Source organism: Cetorhinus maximus, chromosome 1 (genome assembly GCF_964194155.1).
Source record: "Cetorhinus maximus chromosome 1, sCetMax3.hap1.1, whole genome shotgun sequence".
Taxonomy (NCBI): Eukaryota; Metazoa; Chordata; class Chondrichthyes; order Lamniformes; family Cetorhinidae; genus Cetorhinus; species Cetorhinus maximus.
The window spans coordinates 153437698-153459412 of NC_135879.1; the positions used below are offsets into that span (position 1 = coordinate 153437698).

At 41.5% G+C, this 21715-nt stretch overlaps 1 protein-coding gene across 5 annotated transcripts in view; it reads left to right on the forward strand.

Moving 5' to 3' along the window:
- The window catches only part of LOC144684510 (calcium uptake protein 3, mitochondrial-like), a 175685-nt gene that overhangs the window by 116692 nt on the left and 37278 nt on the right, over positions 1 to 21715 (forward strand). For all 5 annotated transcript variants that reach the window (XM_078548356.1, XM_078548366.1, XM_078548384.1 and 2 more), the window contains 2 exons: positions 9998 to 10092; positions 11660 to 11831. In XM_078548356.1, coding sequence (XP_078404482.1) covers positions 9998 to 10092; positions 11660 to 11831 — 267 coding nt within the window. The remainder of the gene's footprint in view (positions 1 to 9997; positions 10093 to 11659; positions 11832 to 21715) is intronic.

The window sequence follows — 21715 nt, forward strand, 5'->3', positions numbered from 1 at the left end:
GCCTGTACACAAACTGCTGGTTTCTCCTGTGCCTGAACCTCAAAACCCACAGTACCTTTACTTCCAGAGCTTTTCTGTATCCCAATAATACCAACAGATTTTTCCTCCTACACGCTGACTTTGTGTACCCCACTTTTTTTACAATGAAAATACCTCAATTTTCGAAGGTCACTTCTACCTTCAGCACCTTCCTTTTATTCTGAGAAAAAACTGCCTGGAAACTTCCAGCTACTCCTTCTCTTCCCTGACTAACTACCTTCCTTTCACCTTTCCACTTTTTATCCTTTTCCAATTTGAAAGGGTGATGAACAAAAGGTTTAGCTCTATGAACTAACTCATAATCATCAGCTATCTCTGCTACTTGACTTACAGAATCAAACCTCTGTTCCTCCACATGAATTCTCACTACTGAAGGGATTGAATCTTTAAATTCTTCCTAAAGAATCACTTCCCTGAGAGCAGGTTATGTTGTCTTTATTTTTGACGCCCGTATCCACAGGTCAAAATTACTTTGTTTTACTCTTTCAAACTCTATGCAAGTTTGCCCAGGCTGTTTTCCCATGTTACTAAATTTCTGCCTGTATGCTTCAAGAACCAACTCATATGCACTCAAGATAGGTTGTTTCACCACGTCATAATTCACCGACATTTCTTCTGATAGTGAAACATATACCGCATGCACCCTACCCACTAACTTAGACTGTAATAATAATGTCCAGTGTTCCTGTGGCCATTTCATCTGTTTAGATAGCTTCTCAAATGAAATAAACAATGCCTCAATATCTGTTTCCTCAAACTTTGTAAGTGCTTGTCCAATTTAAACATCTCCCCACTGGGTTCTACTCTGGAGATAAGTCCTTCCTCACCTCCTGGCTTCCCTTTTGTAACTGCCAATATTTTCAGTTGGAATTCCCTCTTTTTTTTCTCTTTCCACCTTCTCAAATTCTAATTCCCTTTCCTGTTTTCTTTCTCTCTCCTGCCTTTCTACCTGTTGCATTTTAAAAGCCATTTCTCCGTCATTTGCTTCTAATTCAAATGTTTTCCGTTCCTTTGCTTGTTCAAATTCAAGCGTCTTCATTTGTAACTGAAGTCTCACCACCTCCAGCTGTGACTCTCTAGTATCAGGTTTCACTTCCAACTGTAGATGCTGTGCTGTACGTTTAATTATATCTGATTTCCTAGCACCCTCAGGTAACCCCAATTTTAACTTATCTGCCAACCCTGTCACTTACTTTTGGTTATTTTTTTCCTACCCAATCAGAGTTATATCTTCTACTCCCAGACAAGTCTTAGTAATTGCCAAAGCCATCTGGCAGTCTCACCACTTCTAAAATACCTCACCAACTCCTGAATTCAAAGTGATCTTCCTATTCGTAACCTTAAGATTCACCAATTTCAAACCAATCAAGGAATTATGAATTTTATCCCAGATGAGCTCCCAATTGTTATGACACAGCAGTTGGTAAAGGCTGTTTTTTAAAATCCCAGAGGGAAACTTTAAACAACTGTCATAACCTATATTTTCAATTGGTATGTTTTGAGTTGCAGCTCTAAATTCAGGAATAAGACCACTAGTTCTTGAGAGGTTTTTACATCAAATTAAATGAGACATTTGTTCATTTACAACAAGTTATTAAACACATATACACATGGCTACAAATTACTATTATCATAGCTTTTTAACAAATGCCCAAATTGATCTCCATTAAGGCAATAACAACTCATAGACTTTAAGCAGACACCAGGCAAAGCATTTTCACCTTACAAATTCAAAATGAGGCTCCTTTCAATTTGGTTCCTTTGCAGACAGTTGTAGGCTTACAACTGCTTAAGTGTTACATGCCTCTGCTCCGCACACACAAACTCCCCTCAGGTTATACCCAGCACTTTTTGAACGTAAATTCTCATTGTATCACCAGGCCCTTTGAACTCCTTTCATAGTACCAATTTTATTAGTGATATAAACATTGCTTGGTCTCTCCTAGCTAGGTTCAAGACTTCACTCCCACTCTTGAATGTTCTGTTCAACAAAATGTAAATGTACCTCTACCTCTGTTTACATCTCAAAACTACTACATCAAAGCACCCAGACTAGCTGGCTTTAATCCAATTAAAACACACACAGACACACCCACAGACTAAATCTCTATTAAAAAGAAAAATAATTTCTAATAACATTATATACATTAATAGCTTCATGACAGTCTGAGAGTGGAGCCCTGTGTAAGCATGCATATATGCTTGCGATGCAAGTGCAACACAGAAATGCGTGTGCAATACACAGCCTGTGCTTTAATGGCAATCTACAGGCTACAAACTGTTTCCCTAGCCACAAGACTACTTGTCAGTTTATTCAAATCTTTAATCCCCCTCATTGTCATATTTATTTTAATAATTGTTTATATATTTTATGTCCACCATATCTCAATTGCTTTTAGAATGCATTGACCTCAGAAATGCTTATTTTCTCCTGTTAATTGTTACATTGTTGATGAGCATAGTATGCTTTTCCCCATATGTATTTTGGTTGGTAAGAGTGCTCTCACCATCCAGTCATCCAGGCCTATTTTGTATCAGATTATGACCCAACCAGTGAGGACTCCTATTCCAAGCAATGTGTCAGCAATGAGCGGGCAGCAAGGCTAGACATTTGTAAAGGTGTGCTATGAGATTGGAGATAGTCAATAAACTCTTGCTCAGTAAAGAACAGTTCTGTGTCTTTATTAACAAAGGCCATATGTAAAGGAGTCACCTAGTGCTTTGGTGTGCTGTACCACACAGTGTTAGATTGTAGGCTTCACACAACTCAGCGAAGTGCAAAATGGAGAAAATGAAAGCTTTGTGTTTCCCTACAGGAAAATCAGTGGCAAATTACTTATCAAATTTACTTATCACCCAGTGACTAGCAGCAACATCTTGGAGTCAGTTAAGAGTCAGTGCTTGAACAGGGCTATGCAAGACATGTTGGAATAAATCTAAAATGAACAAAACTGCCTCCAAATAAGTACAGCATAAGTACTAGGATTAAAATTTAAAAATATAGGACGAGTACTAAATGATATTAAATACCAGCAATATATATAAAGAAGCTGATAACTTCGAACTGGAAAGAGAAGAAACTCAAAATAATTAAAAACTTGTGTACAAACTGAGTACAAAATTTAATCAGTGCAAATATTGCAGTGGCAAAGAAAATGGGTCTAAATCTGTGACATTTAAACAAAGCACTTGGAAATTGGCAGAAACTGACAATGCTGTGGCAATGTGAAGAGGGAAAGATTGCATTGAAATGGATGTGACGTCGTTACCAGATTAATGTCAATGCCACATGATAATTAATAGAGTATAATTTAAAAAATCATTTTCCTCAGCCAGACATGCAGCTCTGTGTTTTCACCCTGCCTTTTACAAGTTTGTATTCGCTTAAAAAATACCATCAAGTTCAATTCTTACTGTTATAAGAAAGTGGCAGATGTAGAGGCCATGTTGTATGTATTGAATATATAATTAGAATTTCCAGTATTTGGTTCTATATATCTTAAGGAGTCCTTATTCCTAACGTGCATATATAAGACTAGACTGAATCTTTGCCATCTCCATATAAAGTTTATAAGATGCCTAATTTAATTCTCCTCTAAACCACCTTGTATTTTCTGGTCCAAAGTGTTTTACACCCTGAGTCAATTAAGATGGAATTAAAGTGAAACACGAGAATAATTTGACTTCTTGCCAGAGTCATCAAAGATATAAATTAAATGGTACAATTTTAAAGGGGGTAAAGGAATAGAGATTCCTGAGGTTTCATATATACATTTTTGAAGAAGGCAGGACAAATTGATGAGGCTGTTCAAAGTATATGGGATATTTGCCTTTATAGAGACATAGGCCAGGATTTTCCAGACGTTGGGCGGGCTCAACGGGAGCGGGTGGGGGCGGTTGCGGAGCCGACCGCTGCCCACGATCAGCTCCACACCGCGATTTCACGCAGGCAGGCCAATTAAGGCCTGCCCTGCGAGGATCACAAGCAGTGAGCACTTCCTGTGCAGGCGGAGGGAGAGCCAGGCCGAGCGTGCAGTTTGCACATGTGCATGAAAGAGCGCTTCAATCTCCGAGGCATGGAACTTTTTGAAAAGAATTATTAAATACAATAAAAATTCAGTGAAGCATGTCCCCTCATGTGAATGTGTCACTTGAGATGGGACGTGTTTTTATTTTCAAAATAAAGTTTTTATTTCATCTATATTAGTTCTAGGAAACCTCATCCCGCTCATGGATGAGATTTCCTAAAAATCGTAACGGACGCTTGGCCTTTTTGCCTGTTAGCCTGCCCACCAACCGTAAGGTTGGAGGGGCAGCATAAAATTCAGGTTAATTACCTAGTTAATTGCCTTAATAGGCCTTTCAATTATCGGCAGGCACGCAGCCTACTCTGGCGCGCGCCCACCGAACATAATATCGTGCGAGTTCGCGATGACATCGGGACGCACGCCCAACGTCATCACGCGTCATTTTATGTTCCGGCATGTTGGGCGCGTGCCCGCAAGCCAAATGTAAAATTCTGCCCATAAGATACAAAATCAAGAAAGTTAGGTTAAATGTTTATAAATCACTGGTTAGGCCTTAGCTAGACTATTGTGTTCAATTTTAGGTAATACACTTTAGGAGGGATGTCAGCCTCTTGGAGCAGATGCAGAGGAGATTCACCAAAATGGACATCAGTTACAAGGAGATATTGGAGAAGTTGGGATTGTTCTCAGCAGAGAAAGTTAACGGAAATTTAATCAAAGTGTTAGAATTATGAAGAGCATTGATAACACTGACAGAAGGACCAAAGACACAGATTTAAGGAAATTAGCAAAATATCCAAGGGAAATTAAGTGGTTTATTTTTAATGCTGCTGAGGGGAATGGTACTAATTCGATAGCTTTTTGAAAAAGCATCATGTTCCTCTGTACTTCCTAATCTAACTTCTGAGGCGGATGGACCTGAACAACTGCTCAACTGTAGTTGTGCAGTGATGTGTTTGAAAAAAAGTAAAAGAATGACTTGCATTTATAAAGCATGTTCATGACCCGGAGATCCCGCAAAGCCCTTTTTTAGCTAAGAAAGTATTTTTGAAATGTAGTCACAGTTGTAATGCAGGAAACGTGACAGCCAATTTTGCACACAGCAAATTCCCACAAACAGAAATGTGATAACCAGATAATCTGTTTTTGTAGTAAATATTGGCTAGGACATTGGGGGTAATGCTCCTGGAGTTTGGACTTCTTGATGGGTCCAGCCTTGGTTCTTCATCTGGAGCTGCAAAGGCATAAAGACATTGGAGGAATGATAATCTGGTGCTTTGATGGCTCAATTACAGCAGTGAAAACTTCAGTTTCTTCATTTTGAAGATACTGATTTGGACCTTGAACATTTAGTTACATGCTAGAGACTAATAAACTCTCTACAGCAAACATTTCTTCTTTTGCCATCCTCAGCCCTGGTTACTTAGTATCCCTCTCTTCAAAGGATGACTGACACTTTTTTTGAATTTTGCTCAAACCTCCAATAGTGACAGAATCCTGCTTTCAATTGTGACCTGCCTTCTTCTGCAATCATTACAACGTTAAGATCTTTAGAGTCAACAGTTTTCTCCCCTGTCCTTCAGCATAACCTTAGGCCCATGTGAAAAGGAAAGTGAGTGATCAAATTTATGACTATGGTACTGCTGTCAAATATCATAATTGATAAGTTGTCAGTCATCTATGACATAGCTGCTAACTTCCATCAGTGAAACACGTTAGAGGATGGAAGGGTTTATGATTGTGGCAGCTTTCAAAATTACATCCTGATGCCTACATGGATGCTTGGTTCAAATGGTTGCCAATGCATTGCTCTGCATAATGACATCAGATAAAGCAGCTATCTTTTTTTGCCAATTTTGCCCCTTTTTGGCTTTACAACTCCAAAGCTACAATTTTGAAAATTGACATGCATTACTGCCTCGGCCAGCTCCTGCCAGGTCTCATGCCCCACGCTTTATTTACCTTCCTGATCAATGATAGACATAGGACCTTCCTCCACCTTGCAACCACTTGAAGAAGCAATGCCAGGTTCTCATTGTTAAAGAAGGTGCTCAAATATGGGAGTAGGTCCGGATTTCATTCTTGGCAGCAAGTAAAAATGCTTAAACAGTCAACAAACTCGCCACTGACATCCAAAAGGGCATCCAAAGCTTTAACAACGCACTCAAGCAAGTAGCCTTAGAGTAGACCTCTAAGATCTGACAGTGTTCACTTTCTTGCCTGTTTGTTTGCATGTAGCACCCAAGTTACTCCATTGCAGCGCTTCCTACATTCAAATGAGACGGAACAGGTAATTTGGGCACTATTGCATAGTCCCAAATGAAATGTACCCATACACCAGTTTTGCCCAAGTACTACCTCTCCCCAGAAAAATCCACCCTAACTCTTTAAAAAAATTCCTAGAGTGGTTCGGGGCTGGTGGCGAGGTGAGAACCCAGAGAAGGTGGGGAAATGAAGATCCTGCTAAATTTTATGACAGGACTAAATTATAATTTTTCTTTACATTTCCCGGCCAGTTGCCAGGGCGGGGAGAATGCCAATGGCAGCAGGGGGACCTTTGGGATTGGCTCATGATGATTGTGCGGCAGGCTACAGATCGACCCCTCCACAGCCTCTGATTTGTCACACTGCTTGTCCACCATCCAGTAATGGATGAGCAGCTATTTCCTCCAAGCAAATATTGGGAAGACTGAAGTCATCATCTTTTGTCTGTGCCACAAACTGCATTCACTGGTCATCAAATCTATCCCTCTCTAGCCACTGTCTTAGGCTGAACCAGACCAAGCGTTCATAACCTTGTTGTCCTATTTGACCCCAAGAGGACCTTCTGCCTCATATCCAATTGATCACCAAGACTGTCTACTTTCATTTTGTAGCATCACTTGTGACCTCCCCTGCCTCTGCTCATCTGCTGCTGAAACCCTCATCCATGCCTACCTCTATACTCAACTATTTCAATACTTAACTTAACTGGCTGACCACCTGCTTTCACCCTCCATACACTTGAGCTCATTCAAACTCTGCTGCCCATATCATAACTTAAGTCCCGTGCACCCATTGCCACTGTGCTTGCTAGCCTTCATTGCCTCCTGGCCTGGTAACACCTTGATTTTTAAATTTGCATTCTTGACCTTGTCCCTTCCTTACCCTGTAATCTCTGCCAGCCCTACAACTCTTCAGTACCTCCATACCCCTTGAATTCTGGCCCCTTGGGCATCCCTGATTTAAATTGCTCTGCTAGTGATGACCGTGCATTCAGCTGCCCGGGCCCTAAGCTCTGGAATTTTCTCCATTAGCCACTCTGCCTCCCTCTCCTCCTTTAGGGTGCCCCTTAAAAGCTATCTCTTTTGATCAGTTTTTGGTCATCCCTGTCCTATTATTACTTAGCATCGTAGAATGGTTACCACACAGAAGGAGGCCATTCTCCCCGTTGTGTCCATGCTGCCTCTCTGCAAGAGCAACTCAGCTAGTCTTCATGTTGTCAGGTTTTATGTGCTAACGTTCCTGTGTAGCACCTTGGATTGGTTAACTACATTAAAGGTACCAAATAAATGCAAGCTATTGTTGGGAGATGGGAGGTTGGATTGCTGGATAGGCTTTAGATCATGACTGCAGGGTGCATGAATGATGTTATCGATTGTGACAGGTTCCTTCTGAAGAAGGGAGGCCATAAATTTACTTGAGAGACTAGGGGAGCACTACTTCTGCTCCTGACTCTCAGAGTGCTATGAAAAACACTTGCTTTATGGAGTTAGCAGCTCCCACTTCCATTTCGCTGTCTGGTTTCCCAAGCGCAGGGAAATCTGGAGAGAAGCGATTGACTTTAAATTGCGCCAATTTTAAACGTGATAATGAAGTGTCCTGCCTCTCTAAGAAGGGACACTCTCATGGCACATGACTGGCTGTGTAAAAATGGCAACAGGCTGATATGCTACCTGTCAAGGGGTTGGGGGAGGGTGTTAGAGGGGGGCTTTATTTTTCTTCTACTTACAAAGATTTTAGTTGACTTTTTTAATATTTGTGCCATTTTATATTGTTCCTAATTTTCCTCATTGCTTTAGTGTATTTGAGTATTGCTGAAAAAAGAGACATGTCTAAGCTTTTCGTCTTGCACTCCTCAGGACACTTCACAAGAATACCAATATAAGGAGAAAAATAACAATTTATACTGTATGTGGGGAGAATGCTGATTGGTTGGCTATGCAAATAGTTCCACATTGTCGTTTTCCTCTCTGGCCCTGTAATTTTTTCCCCTTCAAGTATTTATCCCAATCCCTTTTGAAAGTTACTATTGAATATACTTCCACTAATCTTTCAGGCAGCACTTCCAGGTCACAACAAACTCGCTGTGTTAAAAAAAAGTTTCCTTATGTTGTTTCTGATTCTTCAGCCAGTCACCTTGTATCTGTGTCCTCTGGTTATCACCCCTTTTGCCACTGGAAATAGTTTATTTTTAGATATTCTCTCAAGACCATTACAATTTTGAATACTGCTATCAAATCTTCTCTGCTCTTAAGGAGAACAACCCCAGCTTCTGCAGTTTCTCCACATAACTCAAGTCCATCATCCCTAGTACCATTCTAGTAAATCTCTCCTGCACCCTCTTCAAGACCTTGATGTCCTTCCTAAATTACAGTGCCCAGAATTGAACACAATAGTCTAGCTAAGACCTAACCAGTGCTTTATAAATGTTTAGCATAATTTGATCATGATTTTCCCTTTATGCAAGCCACAATACTTTTAGATACTAAGGGTAGAAAATATATGGTGGAATTGGTAAACCTCCCATGGAATACATTTGCAAAAATATTTTTTGAGAAAACAAGGTGAACAATCAAGGTGTATAGTGGGTAACACGAAGGCCTGAATATTTTGGATGGTGGAGTTTCTTTTCCTGCCGTCCGAACCTGCTGACTCTGACTGCCCCACAGCCAATTTACACTCAAATGAGCGTTAAGTGGCTGCAGATAGGACAACTGCCCCTTGCTCGGGAGGAAGTCCCGTCTTAGAGAGCTGCTCTCTATTCCCTGCAGCGACTGGAGTTGCAGTGGACAGAAGAGGAAGTGTTTCAACATGCCGGAGCCAAAGTCCCAAACAGCAAGGTAAGTTGTGGGTGTCCCAGGGCATTCATTTTCGAGATTCTCCCACCCCAGCTAAATCCTCCTGCCAGCCTAAAAATTGAGGCTGGGCAGGAAACGGCCCTTAAATGGCCGATAATTGGCCACTTAAAGGCGTCAATTGGACCGAGGGTGAGCAGCTTGTCCGAGACCTTGCCCACCCCAGCGTAAAATCGCTGCACGGTCAGGGCAGGCTCCATTCCTTCAACTTCACACTCCCCTTGCTAAAAACCCACCAGTGGGGGAGCATGAAATTCAGGCCCAATTTTTTTTTTATGTAGGAATTAAGTTAAGAATTAATAAATAGCTCTAAATAGACTATAAAAAGGTTGTAAATTGAAGGAAGAATGGAGGAATGAACAAGGTAATAAATTGCAGAATGTGAAAGAATAAGTCATAGTAATAGTCTGGATTTCAACATAATGAGAATGCATGGAGGAGGAGGAGAAGAACATGTAAGCAGATGCATTTGAGCTTAGAAGGAACAAGAGGAGAGAGTTCAGAAGAACAATGGCCCTAGTATCAATAAAATAGAAAAGGGCAAAAAATATGAGCTAGATTGGACATTGGAGATGAGAGAAGAGATGGGAGAGGTGCTAGGTGAGACTCACCAGTTATGAGTGCAATATTTTAAAATAGATATTTGCTTTATAAAGTTAAAAGTTGTTGAGAGGAAGTATTGGCTCGAAAGTGGAAATTCTGATTCCAACATGGAGCTTTAGCAAATAAATTTACAAATGGATAAATATGAAAACCAGAAACCTTCTAAAGCATCTGATGTGACTATGCCGATTTTTGTTTATTTTGCTCCAGCGTGCAGAGGAAAGTTTCCTTGTAGACACTACACTCCTTGTGCATTTTTTTGGAAGAAAAGGCAAAGCAGAGCTGAATTTTGATGACTTTTACAAGTAAGACATAAATTGAAATTCTCCCTGTGTAGATTTAATTGTACTTGCTAATTCGTAAGTGATTAACCAGCTTCCAGACATGCAGATTATATTCATGCTTATTGACGTTTTGCTGATTTTTAAATACTTTTATTTTTAGAAATATTCAGAGAAAGATCTATGGATTACAATATGAAGGTGTTAAGAGCAGAGAAAATATGTATTTGTAACCCTGTAAAATGGTACATAAATGCCATTGTTACTGTGAGCACTTTGAAACTGATAAGAGAAACCTTGGAAAAACATTGGCTTGGACTTTGTGGTCAGTTTCAGAAATGTTAACAAACGCTGACAGTTTCACCATTGTTACCACTGCAAAATCTGAGCCATGACCTTAGTTTTACAAAGACCGTTGAGGTTAAATTTGGAGGAGAAAGGTGAACCAAGAGTTAGCTTTCTCATTAGTAGAACTAGAAACTGCATTATCAAGATGCAAGAGGCATGAAAATTAGGTTTCATATAAGTTACAAGATAACTTTTGCAATCAACGAACACGATTGGCTATCAAACAGGCAGAATGGCAACAATTGATGCTTCTCTAGCTACTTTAGTAGCAAACTTGCGTAAGGTCCAAAGAGAGATAAATATGACTCAAGGTAGCTTGGACTAATCAAGACACAGAAATGCAGCAGGAAGAATTTTTACAAGGCAGCATGACAGCAAAATGATTGAACCAAGATACAGGACCTGATACTTTTGAAGGGGAGGGATTTCATGTAAAACCTTGCGAACCAGTTAAAATTAACCCTGATGGCATTTTATAGAATTGTGAAAGTTAATGCATGTGAAGCCATTTTACCCAAACAAAAGCAAAGTACTGCGGATACTGGAAATATGAAATAAAAACAGAAAATGCTGGAAAAACGCAGCAGGTCTGGCAGCATCTGTGGAGAGAGAAACAGAAGAGTCATACAGACTTGAAACATTAACATAGCACTGCCTCTACCTGAGCTTCATATTTTTTTTTAAAATTTGCCTTAAAAGATGTATTCATGTCTGCCGTAGGAGAGAATTCTTTACTCTAACAGTCCTCAGGAAAGAACTTTCTGCCAACGTTCTTTGCCCCTCTCTCAGTGGATGACCTCTTGTCACTGACTCCCCAACCAGAAGAAATAGTTTTCTTAATCGCCACATCAAAACCCTTCATCATTTTAAAAGGAATCTCTTACCCTACACATCGTCCAGTTAAAGTAATTCATGTCTCACCTCATAACTAAAGTTTTGCATTTCTGATATAATTTTAGGTATTTTTCATCAAAACGTGACGGTGTAAATGGACTGGAAACCGTAATATATTTGCATACACTTTTAATGGCTAATGGTTATAAGAAAGTTTTTACCCAATTTACCTAATTAACTCACAAGTCCCTTATGAAGCAAAGTGAGGCAAACCTAGAACTACTGCAGTTTTCAGTAATTTTCACTATGGTTCTACTCCAAAATATCTACTAGCCAATTTTTTATTTCAAAGTAACTTGATTTTTTGATTGTGTGCTCTCATTTATTAGTCTTTGTAATGTTACTTTAGGTTCATGGATAATATACAGACTGAAATTTTGGAGACTGAATTCCTTTCATATTCCAAAGGAATGACCACGATTAGTGAAGAAGATTTTGCTCATATTCTACTACGTTATACAAATGTAGACAACACAGGCAGTTATCTGGAGTCTTTTCGGCAAAGGATTCCTGAAGAAAAGGTATGTAGTCTTACATGTGATCTGCAGAAAGACTGAATGACTGATTTTTAAAATCAACTTTGAGGCCTGAATCTTCTGGTCGGGGTTGGGGTTGGGAGGGGGGGGCCTGCTCACCGATGTGTAAAATGATGTGTGGTGACATTGGGGGTGCGTCCCGATGTCACCGCACGTCATTTCGATCTTCAGTTCGGCGGGTGCGCAGCCGACTCTGCTGTGCGCCCGCCGAACTGTCAAAGGCCATTATTAAACTAATTGAGGTACTTGTCTGGGCTGCCCGTCCAACCTTAAGGTTGGCGGGCAGGCGAAGAGCCCAGGTGGCCTTCGCATTTTTCATGGAACCTCATCCACGGGCGGGCTGAAGTTTCATGAATGGTTTATAAGTTTAATTAAAAGTTTTATTAAAATTAATTGACATGTCCCAGCTCATATGACTCTGTCACATGAACGTACATGTCGGAAATTTTCTTTTTTTTTTATTCAACTTTTCATAATCAAAGTAATCTCCCTGAGGCAGCTCGTGCCTCAGGGAGATTTCTGCGCTCTTTCGCGCATATGCGCGAAAGAGCGCAGGCCCCGACTCTCCTTCCTCCCCCTGCCCGCACTGGTAGCACTAACCGCTTCCGGGTGCATGTCCTGCTGGGAGGGCCTTAATTGCCCCTCCCACGAAAAATGGCATCGTGCAGCTGATCACGGGCAGCGATCGGCTACACGCCTGCCCGCCCGACGGGGAGAAAATTCTCCCTTAATATTTAGTCTTTTTTTCCTGTACCTCAAATCAGATTTCTGTTCTTAACTAGATCCAAAACACTTGGTATTTAAATCACACGAACAGATATTTCAAGACTGTTCACTGAGGCAAAACATATGCGAAATAGTACAAGGAGGTTAAGAGGGATGACTTAAGCATGGTTGAAAAGTTAGGTCTTGAGAGTGCTTTCAAGGCTAAGGAAAGAAATGGTAAAGGAAATTTGAAACAAGACAACTGATGTCACTATCACGAGTCATGGAGTAGAAGGAAGGAGAGAGTCGCAGGAGCCAAGAGTTAGTTAGAGAACCAAAGGGCACAGCTGTCACATATAGCTACAAAGAATTACACAATTTGGGTAAAGGAAAGCCAAGGAGGAAGTTTCAAATGAAGGTAAAATTTTGAATTCAGCGCATAGGGGACAAGAAATCAATGGACAGCAAAACTGATGAACTAGCAGGGCACAGTGATATGGGATGCTGGCAGTGAAGTATTAGACTGAATTTTTGCAAGAAAGATTTGGAGAAACCAAGACTGGAGGTAGCAGAAGTAAAGATGAGGATTTTGGTTGCGAGGTGAAAGCAGATGATGTGGCTGTCCTGGCCACTGCCTGAGACTGAACTGTATCATTCAAAACATGATGTCCTTTTGAGCCTAAGCTGAGCTCTTGACCCCACATCCAGTCTTTCACTAAGATTTGCTACTTGTACCTGCATAACATCCTCCTGACTCTGCCAGTATTCTGCCTCAGCTTCAGCCAATCTGCTAAAGTCTCAGCTATGCCACTGTTATTTCTAGGCTCAGTTGTTACCGTGCTTTCCTGGCCGATATCCCACCTTACAACCTTTATAAAATTGAGCGCATCCAAAAATCAGTTCCCACCAAGTTTCATTCACTCGTCACCCCTATGCTGACAACTTCTGGCTCACATCCTCCCCCTCTACATCCTCTCCTTGATGTCCTTTACCTTGGCATTAGGGAGGAAACACATCATGCAGAACTCATGATGATATATTCAGTGAGCTTTTTTTTTAAATTTGAGCTCTGGATGTGGGAGTTGATGTCAAGGCCAGCATTTATTACCCATCCCTAGTTGCTGTTGAGGAGGTGGCGGTGAACCACCTTATTGAGCTGCTGCAGTCCTTCTTGTGAAGGTACTCCCACAATGCTGTTATGTGGAGAGTTCCTGGATTTTACCTCAGCAATGGTGAAGGAATGATGGTATGTGACTTGGAGGATAACCTGGAGGTGATGGTGATGCACCTGTTGCCTTTGTCTTTCTGGTTTGGGAGGTGCTGTCGAAGAAGCCTTTGCAAGTTGCTGTAGTGCATCCTAATGATCTCTTGTGCTGTATGACTCGACGTTGTGCACACTGCAACCATGATTTGCTTGTGGGTGAAGGGTTTGATTATTTAATGCGTTGATTAACGAACTGCTTTGTCCTGATTTTTAAAAATTCTTTCATGGGATATGAGCATCACTGGAATGCCAGCATTGTTGCTCATCCCTAATTGCCTTTGAGAAGGTGGTGATGAGCCACCTTCATGAACCACTGCAGCACATCTGGTATAGGTACATCCATAGTACTGTTACAAAGGGAATTCCAGTTCCAGCAAAAGTGACGGAACAGCGATATAACTCTAAGTCAGGATGGTGTGCGGCTTGAAGGGGAAATTTCAGGCGCTCCCATGCATCATCTACTCTGTCCTAGGTGATAGAGGTCCCAGGTTCGGAAGGTACTGTCGAAGGAGGATTGGCGAGTTGCTGCAGTGCATCTTGTAAATGGTACCAACTGCTGCCATGTGCAGCGATGGTGGAGGAGAGGAATGTTTAGGGTGGTGGATGGGGTGTCAATCAAATGGGCTGCTATGTGCTGGATGGTATCCAGCTTCTTGAGTGTTGTTGGAGCTGCACTCATCCAGTCCATTGGAGTGTATTCCATACAATCAGACTTGTGCCTTGTAAATGGGGGACAGGCCTTGCGGAAGTCAGGAAGTGTGTTACTTGCTACAGAATACCCAGTCTCTGATCTGCCCTTGTAGCCATGTATTTATATGGCTGGTCCAGTTATGTTTCTAGTCAATGATGACCCCCCAGATGGACCAATGACTCATAGGGTTGCATTTTACGTGCCCGCCCTGCCAAAAACATGCCCAGCCCACCACCTGCCCACCCAACCTCGAGCTCACCCTCATGATAGAGTGGGGGGGGGGGGGGGTGCAAAAATAGTTACTCAAGGGTCAATTAGGCTTATTACCAAGCCAGTTGACCCTGGTACTAAGCTGCCCACACCATAAAATGTTTGTCATGGCAGTCGGTCAGGAGTGGGCAGCCTGATTTTATTTTAAAATGTCTTCAAAGGGTGGGAAGGAAGGGGGGGTTTTTACCTTCAGGAGCTGCCCTTTGTGGTTCAGAGGGTGGCTCCCCTAAGATAGGACACTGCCCTTTCTTCCTACCTGACTGCAACCTTAAACCCACCCACAGCCCCCTCCCTGAGCTTCCCAAACCCTCCATTACCAAGACCCTGGACTTACCTGATCCCAGGGATCCATGAGCCTTCTTTCTCCACCTCTTGCAGTCCCAACAGCACCCACTAATGTACTCTTGGCACTGCTGGGATCAATGGAGCTACTGGCCAGTCGGATTGGCTGGCAGCTCCTGAGGGCAGGACTTCCTCCCCATTGAGGGTGGATGTCCCACTTGGTCCATATTTAGCCCACCCATAGTGCGTTATGGCTGCGGGGCAGGCCAACGTGGAGCAAGTCGGCATCACGCCGGCTTTGCATTTTGGGGGGTGGGCTGGGAGGGGGGAACAGGTGCAAGCTGTCTGTCCCCCTCACTGCCCTTTTGATATTCAGCCCTTAGTACTTTATCTGTCAAAAGAAACTTTTGGTCGTTGCTTTCGTGATTAATTTTAAACATTACAGCATGGCACTTGATTTACTTTCATCACCTGTTCGATAATTACTCGACAATCTAGGAAGTCGAGAACAGGCCATTCAGCCCTCTGCATCCCTACCATCATCATCCTGGGGGGTTAACATTGACAAGAAACCTAACTGGACCAGCCATACTGCCTTAGAAACAAAAGTAGAATTATATTTTTTTTATATATATATTTAATATCTTTATAGTATATATATATTTTTAACCCAGTTTGTATTCAGAAAGTCTCAAATTACAAATTACAAAACACTGAAATATTTTATCACAGGGTTGTCCAATCTATGCCCTGCGGGCCACAATCCGATCTGCTATTCCTCTTTATCTGGCCCATGGACTCACTGTTCAAAATACAAGTAAGTGGAAGTGACAGATCTGCAAGGTGCTGCTTCTCCAACTCCCACAGGAGAAAAACTGTCCGTGATTGGAGCAGCGAGCAGTGTGAAAGTGAGTAGCTATGGTGATTCTCTCTCCACCTTTTGCTGTGCACTCTCTTTCTCACCCTCCTGCGCCGGCGCTGGCCTCCTAAAGTAGCATAGGGGCCAAAATGCAGAGTGAGCTAGGGAAGCCTCGAGGAACAGCAGTCGCAGCAACAGCGCCTGCACAGTCCCCTGCCCGAGACAGCTGAAGTCTCAGGCAGGGTGGAGTGAGGAAGCGTGTTTTGGCACCTTCACAGCTGTCCTGAATTCCTCCTCAGCAGTAAAATGTAAAAACCCCCAGGGCCTGGCAGTAGAGTGAGTTTGTTTGTTTGTGTGTGTGTGTGTGTGTGTGTGTGTGTGTGTGTGTGTGTGTGTGCGTGCATCTGTCTGTCTGTCTGTCTGTCTGAGAACCCTGAGACTGGGAATAAGCTGGACACACACACAAGACCCTTCCCCTTGTCTAATAGGTGGATATCCATTCACTGAATCAGGCAGCAGAAGACATTCTGTGAATCTCAACTGTTTTATTGTTAAACTATAGTTCAGTACAAACACCACCACTATCCTTCCCTTCTGGATCTTTTCCCTGTGTAGAAGCAAAACCCCCCTACTGGGGAAAAACCTAGCTCTTAAATACAGGCATCAATGAGCATTACCTGTTCTCAATTCACTCTGAAGCTTGTCTAGTTTACACTTAAAAGGACCTGCATTTCTAATATTGTCACCCATTCTCCTCCTCCTCCCTCCCCAAAGACCTATTCACAAAGCAGGTTGGGAGAGGACAAAAACCCAGGCTGAAAGGCAACCCGCTTCTGACCCCCACTTTAGTATAAATTTCGGGGAGGCCAGCTCAGTTTGTGTGCCACCAGAGGCAAATGCAAAGTCAGTGTTGGTTGAACCAAACTGCATAGTTCGGACCTGGTCCCCGCCCCTTCCCTGATGACCAGGACTTGGGGCCTAGTCTGTCTGTCTAGCTCTGCTTCTCAAGTAAAAAAGCAAAAAAAAAGGTTTTATTGGTTAGCTCTGCTGCTTGGCACTTTTTAATAGTCTTTTTTGTTGATTACTCTTGTTTTTAAATTATCAATTTATTGCTTTGACTTTTTAATTCATGTCTAACGTTGTGCCAAACCTTATCTTTCTGAAATTTACTCATCGGCCCCTTGGGTGAGGAAAAAAATTTAAATGTGGCCCTCACGTGAAAAGGTTGGACACTTCTGCTTTATCACTTCCAAAACAGAGTCGCCTAAATATTGCCCTTTAAAAGAAAATAGCGTTTCTCCTTTCAAACCAGACCAACTATTTAATTGGCCAATGATTAGGTTATTGGTAAAAGTTTATTGATAACTGAGAAGCTCTTATCAGTAGGTGAAGAGATATTTTGAAAGAGTTCAGCTGCTAAGAATAGTCAAGAGTGTTATTGCTCATCACCTCATTTGTTGATAACAGATGTCTGTTATCGGTGGGGTATCTGAGCAATAGAAAAATCTTGCAGTAAGTAATTGCAACAATGCAAATCAATAGAGCTGGTGTTACAAGTAATCCTTTAGGTGTGGGATGTTTTGGATATATTTCTTCTGTTTTTGTTTATAAAAGGATCAGGTTAATCTATCTTGGAAAATGTGCAAACAATTCTATTTGCTTTAAATTGCTGCATGTTAGCAGCGGTGGCAGTTAAGCTTGTGAAACCAGAAAAATCTGTTTATTTTGTATACTGGGCAGCATTGCATTTAGTTCATTAGGATTATATTTTAATTTCTTAGCCTCATCTTGCGAAATGTACTGTCTTTCGAATACTGTTCCCTTTCAATTAAATAAATTGCTAAAATTGCAATTTGAGCTAAGGTACAGTTTTGTGTATTTAACTTGGCATACAGTATTTTTTATTTGTATATGATATTTTAATTCCTTGCATAAGATGGAAGCAAGTATTGCCGTTTAAAATGGTGCTAAGCTCTGACAGTAATCCATTTTCAATAGTTAACACTTCAACAGGATTTTTTACTTCACTTTCTCTCCCCAATTTTTTTTAACCCCAGAAGCCCCTCTCCCTTTTCAGCCATGCCTTTATGTCCCCTGTGATCTCAGCAATAAAGTATTGCTCACTCACAAACCTGGACGCCTAAGAGGGTCTTCCCTTCCCCCTTCACATTTACCCCTAGCCCCAACAGCATCACTTTCACTTCTCTCACCAACACTCTGACCACAGCATCACTAAGATAAGCAATGCCAGAAATTGAATGGCAGCAACAATTTGCATTTCTGTAACTATAATTATATAACAAATTTAAATTAGCACAACAGTCAATTAAAGTGGCCCAATATTTTACCCTTGCCAAATAGATATTTGTTACAATAATCAAAATGGAAGGTATGCCACTTTATACAACAAAACCCATCAAATACTGTTCATGTCAAAAAGCAAAAATGAGTTCTGCATTTTTTCCTGCTCTGGCAATCCTTCAGTTTTTATGAATTTTTCTCTCACGTCTGATTTCTTTTTGTATTTTCGCTCATTCTTTTCCTTATTTTACAGTTTTTGTAATATTTTCTCACAATTATTAGGTAATAGCTGTTATCTTGGTTCAGTGGTAGTATTGTCTCCTCTGATTTAGATGATTATGGGGCTAAGACCTATTCCAGGGCTTGAACTAGGCTCCCCATTCATTACAGTACTCCAAAAGTGTTACACTGTCAGAGGTATCATCTTTTGGATGAGACTGTAAACTGAACTTTGTTCAGGTTGGTATAAAGGATTCCATTGCACATTTTCAAAGAAGAGTACGGAGTTCTCCTCATATTCTGGCCAAGTGCACCATGAAATAACAGCTTGAATGTTATTAATCTCTTCTGTTTGCAGGACCCTGCTGTTCACAAATTAGTTGTTGTGTGTACCTACAAAACTACAGAGATTACAGGCTGGATTTTTGCAGAATTCATTAATGGGATTTTTTTTATATATAGTGAACTCTTATAATAGATATTTAGAACTTTATTTTATTTCATCTCAGCATGGCTACTGAGGTCTGTCTATTGTGTATGGAGGGTGTAAGTGCAAAGAGTGTGGGTGTAGGGTCATGAGTTGGCATGTAGTTGGCATAGGGGCTTTTAGGGACCATGGTGATGGGTGAGGCATGGAGGGTATGAGAGGCGATTGGAGGAAAGTGGGAGCATGCGTTGGCACAGGTGAGGGTTGCAGGCTAGAGTGGGTGAGGGTTGAGGGCTAGAGTCCCTAATGTTTAACAAAACATTTGGGACGAAGTTGCAGAGAAGTAAGTCGGGCCTTTTAAACCAGCCCACCTCGGCACTTGATGGCTCCTGTGGCCACCTCTAATCTGTGTCTAGGGGTGGTGGACACGACTCCATCCTGCACCTCCATCGGGAAATTTCCTAACTCAAGCTACCCACCTCAGGAGTGAAAATCTCGCCCTAGATTTCAAAAGTGATTTATTAACCGTCAAGCACTTTGTGGCATCCTGAAGATGGGAAGGGCAAGTTTTTTTTATTTCTTTTCTTTCTCTGGATGTTTGTTTTTAGTTTGAACTCCTGTAGTCCTTTAATGTTTCCTCCTTTTTGTTCTCTCCTCTGGACTTCTAAATCCTCTAGTCATATGTGTATTCAGTCACTGTCTTTGGTTATCGCCTCAGTCTCTCCCCTTTTCTGACTTACTGCTGCCCTCCTCTTCAGGTTCCCACTACACTTCAAATGTAATTATGTTGAAAACAAAGTGGAAAAACTTTAGCTTTTTTTAGTGACTCTTTACCATTCACCTGCTGAGATTACATATTTTTTTTGTCAGTAGCTCAGATTTCTCCACTTCCTCCAGGTCACCTCTGGAGTTGTATACCAGGGCCACTATTGATTACATCAGTCTTCCTAAAAGTTTTTTGAGCCAAGCCCCACCAAAATATTCTCATACCCCTTTGTATCTCTGCTTTTGATAAGCTAGCACTTCACATAACTCTTTTGCTTCAATGTCAGACTTGTAATGAAAGCAACTGACACAAAATTTTATTGTCCAAGATTTTGAAACCTTAATATTGTTTTGCATAAGTATATAACTGTCTGTGTGTGACTAGATGATTTAAAAGTAGGACTGCAGGGAAATGAACTGCAAAAATTAATGAGCGGGGGAGAATATTTTAAAAATTCTGATCAACAGCATTGTTTCATTTTCTGATCAATTTCAATATATATTTGTAGGAACTTGGGAAAGTTAATTGCTGTTTTAATGTTAGCTGGTCAATTGAGTAAATTTGTTTTTATACATAGAATTACATCCAATTCTACAGCACAGAAACAGTACATTTGACCCAATTGTTCAATGTCGGTAGTTATACTGCACATGAGCCTCGTCGCACCCCTCTTCATCTAACCCTGTTAACATATCCTTCTGTTCCTTTCTTCCTCATAGACTTAGCTAGCTGCCCCTTAAATGCTGCAATGCTATTTGCTTCAATTCATCCTTGCAGTAGCAAATGTCACATTCTGACTATTCCGGGTAAAGAGATTTCTTCTGTATTCCGTACTGGATTTATTGGTGACTATTTTATATTTATGACCTCTGGTTTCAGACACCACACAAGTGGAATCATTTCTCTGTCTACCCCATCAAACCCTTTCATAATCTTGTAGACCTTCATCAGGTCCCCTTTCAGCCTTCTGTTTTCTAGAGAAAACAACTCCAGCCACTTTAATACTTCATGGTACTATGGGCCAGATTTCTGCTGCCAAGGCAGACATTACAACTCTGACATTGAAGCAAAAGAATTATGTGAAGTGTTGGGAAATTTCCCGCTATTCCACTATTTTCAGTCTGGCGAAGGGGTGCGGTATGGAGCTGGGCCTGCTGCCCCCGGACGCAGATTGGAGGTGGCCACAGGTTCAAAGGCCTACCTTGGTTCTCTAGGATTTTGTCTCAGTTATTTGATTCCATTATAGGCCCTCACCCTTCCATGTTCATTCCTCCAGTATATATTATGTACAGAACCGATGAACCCTATAGCAACAATGGCATGTGTGAAACTACTTTTTAAAAAAAAGACCTATTCGTAATTTTTTTTTAAAAACTGGCATTACTACAACTGTATAAAAGTGTTGATCGACCAGACTATTAAAGTATCAATAACAGAAGCTTTAAGCACTTGACACCTCTTAACGATGTGCAAATAAACATTGAGCCTTTGGCAAAAAAGATCAGAGAAAAACAACTTCGTATAACCTCATAGAGATGTCAATCCAGAAAAATCAGCACTTCTCTGTATTTGTGTAAACAGAGTTAATTCTTTTATGAGTCTGCGTTCTCAGCCAAGCCTTTTTTTTTCATTCATTCAAGGGATGTGGGCTTCACTGAAGTCCCCCAAGTACCCCACCCTCAGTGCTTCCTCCAAGCGGTGTTCAACATGGAGGAGCACTGATTCATCAGCTGAGGGAGGGCGGTACGTGGTAATCAGCAGGAGGTTTCCTTGCCCATGTTTGTCCTGATGCCATGAGACTTCATGGAGTCCGGAGTCAATGTTGAGGACTCCCAGGGCAACTCCTTCCCAATTGTAAACCACTGTGCCGCCACCTCCGCTGGGTCTGTCCTGCTGGTGGGACAGGATGTAACCAGGGATGGTGATGGTGGTGTCTGGGACATTATCTGTAAGGTATGATTACTGTCTATGCCAGGCTGTTGCTTGACTAGTCTGTGAGACTGCTCTCCCAATTTTGGCACTAGCCCCAAATGTTAGTAAGGAGGACCTTGCAGCATCGACAGGGCTGAGATTGTCTTTGTCATT